General features: G+C 38.8%; 1 protein-coding gene across 1 annotated transcript; it reads right to left on the bottom strand.

The window, feature by feature from the left end:
- Positions 1–554: 554 nt before the first annotated feature.
- On the bottom strand, positions 555–2,659 carry LOC112722608 (small ribosomal subunit protein mL104 (rPPR9)). Its single transcript, XM_025773700.3, has one exon. The coding sequence runs from the start codon at positions 2,319–2,321 to the stop codon at positions 720–722; it is 1,602 nt and encodes a 533-aa protein (XP_025629485.1). The 5' UTR covers positions 2,322–2,659; the 3' UTR covers positions 555–719.
- Positions 2,660–4,589: the final 1,930 nt, after the last annotated feature.

Raw genomic sequence — 4,589 nt, 5'->3', positions numbered from 1 at the left:
GAGGACCAAGTTTTATATTTTAAATATGGATAAAGTCAGTCCTTAATTAACAAGTGATCCTGATATATGGACTTGTGACACCACTTGTATCAATCACAAATTTACATTATTATTTCTGCATTCATTGAAAGTATCGACCACTTGAGAGTTGAGAGTTGAAACTAACTTTGCTGCAGAATTAAGTCATATCATATATATGAATTACTACTTTAATTACTGACTTTCTCTCCCTGGCAAGCAAAAATAATGATATACCCAGCACAAAAAGAACAATTATGTGGATAAAGAAAACACAAGTTTGGTTCCCGTATAAATTTAACAATGATTAATCATCATTGTGGTTACTGGTCTAAAGTTTAAATACGAAAAATTGCAAAAGGAACTTGAATCTATAGCAATATTAAGAGTAAAGCCTGAATCTAGAACAGGGCACTAGTAGTCTAGCACCCACTTGGTCCTAAATTGAAGAACATGCTCAGTAGGAAGTGCTGGCATGAGGCACTTCCATCAAAACAAGGCACAAACAAAAGCAAAATTTTCAAGAAAGCAACCAATTCAGAAACAAGATTTTATTTTCATAACATGTTAACAAAGTATAAAAACTAACCATGAGACAATGAAAAACAATGGTTACAATTGGGAAAATCTATTCCAAAATATTTGGAGAACCCAAAATGTTGCACTAAGAATACAAAAGGACCAAAAAGCAAAGAGATGTTTTAAGCTCTACCCATCCTTCGTTTAGGCTTCTTCACAAAACTCAACCTTATCTGTTTCAGCTTTCTCCTCTTCCTAGCCATCTTCTCAGGCAAAGTCTCCCTCTTCTTCTCCTTATTCTTCTTCTTATTCCTCAGGTCCTTCAATGCTTTCGCCTTCTTCGCATACCATGGATCAACAACATACTCCTTAGCCACCACAGCCACACCCCTTTTCTTGGCCTCGTTGAACAGAGTATTCGCCTTATCGACACGGTTCATGGAACCCAATTTCCCCATCAACAAGTCATAAGTCTTAACCCCTGGTTCACACCCATCAGCCTTCATCATCCCAAACACACTCAAAGCATGATCAACCCTTTCAATCCCACACAAAATCTTCAAGAACCCGTAGTATGCCTTCTTATCGAGCGCAGCACCAAACCCCGAAGATTTCATCCTATCAATCATCTCATCACCCTCTTGCAACCTTGCAGCCTGGTACAGACTCCGGATCAGCACAAGAAACGTCCTCTCGTTCGGGGAACACCAGTACGACCCCATGTTATTGAACAATTGAACAGCCTCCTCTGTTTTCCTCATCTTACAAAGGCTACTGATCAACACATTGAATGTTTCCACATTCCTTGGAACACCACGGGACTCCATCTCCACCAGAATCCTCTCTGCTTCCGAGTGAAAGCGAAAGGGATCTTTCTCGCGGCACAGCTTGCATACGCAGTCCAGCATTGCGTTGAAGGCATCCACGCCAAGCTCGAACCCTCCTCTGTACATCTCTCCGGCGAGCCTCTCAGCTTCATCGAGCTTCCCCTTCACGCACCAACCTCGAATCAGCATATCACAGGTGCTTTCGTCGGGGAAGAACTCCTTAGCCAGATTCTTCACCATCTTCTCTGCGTAGCTCGCGAAACCATTTTGGCACAGCTTCGAAACCACTACGTTTAGGGACTCGCGGTCGCGCTTTAATCCGTAGTCCTTTTCCATCCGGTCGAAGAATTGGATCGCGTGGGTTGCCCTGCCCGCGCGAACGAGCCGATCGATCGCGGAAGTTAGGGTTTTAGGCCCCAAAAGGGTGCCGCCTTCGACGGCGGCGGAGAGAACGTCGTGCGTGGCCTTAAAATCCTTCTTGCGGCCGAGAAAGTCGACGAAGTAGGAGACAGTTTCGTCGGTGTGGTCGAATTTAGGGTTTGAGATGAGCCATCGATGGAACCCTAGCACTGTGGCGCGTGAGGCTTCGGGGGAGATGTTTAGGATTTGGAGGACGAGATTTCCGGTTGGCGTGATGTGAGAGAAGCTGAGCTGGAGGCGCTGCGAGAAGGACAGAGCGTCCGAGTCCGGGTCTTTGGTGAGCTCCGACGAGAGGGATTGAGCTATCGGATCCGGGTATTCGGGTTGTGTTTGGGTCGTATTTGAGGAGAAGTTTCTGGCTTCGAAGAATGAGGGTCGATCGAAGGGGTTTCCGGGTGGGTTTGGATTGGAAGAGGGTTGTTGTGGAAGGAAATGAGGAAGGGATTTGAGTGAAGAAGATGAAAGGAATGATAGTGAAGAAGAGCGGAAGGATCGAAGGAAGAGCCTCCGAAGTTGCAGAGACTGTAATGGCGGCATTTTTCTTAGGGTTTTGGAGGCTGCTCAGTTCAGTCCTGGGTGTGAGACGAAGAAGATGATGTTGATGGAGAAGAAACCTGCACCAGAAACGGGGCTTGTTGGATTGGGCTCAGCCCAATTATGTTTTACTGTCATTGGTGGACTGACAGTGGGCCCAATGGCCTAATATCTAAAACTCGATTAAGCAATAGCCCATTTAGACTAATTGAGGATAAAAAAATCAAGTTGGATTGGGCAAGTAATTAGTTTACCCGTCCGCTTAAACAAGTTATCGGAGGTTTAAATTTCGCCTTATATATGTAGCAATCTATTGGTCAGTAACAAACTTTTAAATAAAGCTCAAATTTATAATAGATTAATTATTAACCTGTCGGATTGAAAAATACTGTGGAGAACCAAAAAAAAATTAGGGATAAAAAGGTATAGAGAATTTATCTTTCTTGTTTTCGCTCTTTGACCCAAAACAGAAGAGAAAATAAAAACCTAACAAGCTTGCAACTTTTGTAAAATTCAACTAGAAATGACAATGGATATGATAGCATAGAATACGTTTAGAATTTATGTTAATTAACTTGTACAAAAAAACAAAGGCAAAATCTTCCGTGTAGATGAAGAAAAGACATCTATATATGTAGATTTATGTTAGAAGAATGTTGGATGGACAAGTATCCCATAAAAAGGACAATCTATGTGGTGAGTGCAGTTTTTACAGCAGCTGTCTCGCTGAACCGGTCACATAATTTTGTATGTTAATTAATTAAGGTGAAGGTTTTTTTTTTTTTTTTGGACGGGGAGGTGAAGGTTAATTAGGCATTCTTTTTGGGGGGCTTTTTGTCAATTGCAATTTTTTTTTGAGGAAGTTCCGTAAACAGGATTCTCGTTAAAGCGTACATTTTAGTTAGGCCCAAAACTTTTGCAATATAAACATCCACACCCAAGCATGTTAATTGGTCAATTTGTGTGTATTGCCCGTGAAACTGAAAGACCTCAACCTAGAGAGAGTTTAGTTGCCTCAATTATCGTGATGAATTCTTGTTGAATGTCTCATTCAGTATAGAGAAAGGTTGAGATCTTATTCTTCACTATTTTCATCTTCTACGTCAATGTAATCGGAGTTACGCCGACATGGTTGCAAGGAGGCAGAAGTTTGTGGAAATTCGTCAGATCCGGTTTGAGAATTTTGGCGCTATCATCTTTTCTCTCTGCCACTATTTCGATTTGTTTGTGTGTGAATATTTCTGTCGTATAGAAGATGTCCATGGCCATGCATTATTGAATAGATTTGCAGATCAACCAACTGGTCCACCATGAATTGAGCCTGAAATTAAATCAAGATAGTGACAAAAAGAATAAAAAGGATAGAAAATAAATAAATAATAAATAAGTAAAAGATCAAGTAGCTGTTAGTGATATTATTCTACTTTGGTCATTATTCTACTATTGGTTTGTGATTTGCATTCATTGCTTAATAAAATTTCTTTTTTATTTTCTCTTTTAGTTCCTAATGAGTCATTGTTATCTGATTGCTATGATTTTCAAAAAGAACTGCTTGAACTTTGAATTCCCGTATCTATTAAACATGGTAGAAAACTCTTTCATATGAGAAGCAACAGCTTTTATTTGTGATTCTAATTAACCTGCCGACACTTATCTGTTATTACGAGAAATTTGAGGAACTTAATCCCACTTGGCTAAGATCCTAAAAACAGCAAGACTAGTATCTTTATTCGAATTTGGACCAACTCTATCTGTCTAATATATACTTCTAATATATAACGTTCATGTTTGTATAAATATATGGGAGCTACTCAAATGAAGATGCAAAAAACATCTTTTTATGAAGATGCTTTGTATAAAAATGTGATTTATTGATTTGGCCACACTTCAAATAAAAACAACACTTTTATAACATATCAAAATCTAACCCTACACTCTATCATCTAAGGGTCAAAAAGAAAAATCATCACATGAAGATAATTATAATATCTTCATGGGAGTACCCACCTAAATGTATACCTATGATAAGGCAATAAAGATTTGAATTTAAGTTTCCCTTTGTGTAAAACAAATATTTAGTACCATGAAGTTAGTATATCAATTTACTAATAATAGAAAAATAATATTTGAATTGTATAAAGTGTTAAAAAATAAAATCTTTTGTTTGAACCAAAATAAATTTATTTTTAGGATTAAATACGATTTTGGTTTTTAAGATATAGCCAAAAAAATTTTTCGTCCCTACCTTTTTTTTGCATATAAAATCGTCTT

The sequence above is a fragment of the Arachis hypogaea genome, chromosome 11 (assembly GCF_003086295.3).
Source record: "Arachis hypogaea cultivar Tifrunner chromosome 11, arahy.Tifrunner.gnm2.J5K5, whole genome shotgun sequence".
Lineage (NCBI taxonomy): Eukaryota > Viridiplantae > Streptophyta > Magnoliopsida > Fabales > Fabaceae > Arachis > Arachis hypogaea.
The sequence above is the reverse complement of the archived record's forward strand: the minus strand, read 5'-3'. Positions and strand labels throughout refer to the sequence as shown.

Coding starts and splice junctions, on each gene's coding strand:
- LOC112722608 (XM_025773700.3), bottom strand. CDS start 2,321: ATGCCGCCATTACAGTCTCTGCAACTTCGGAGGCTCTTCCTTCGATCC.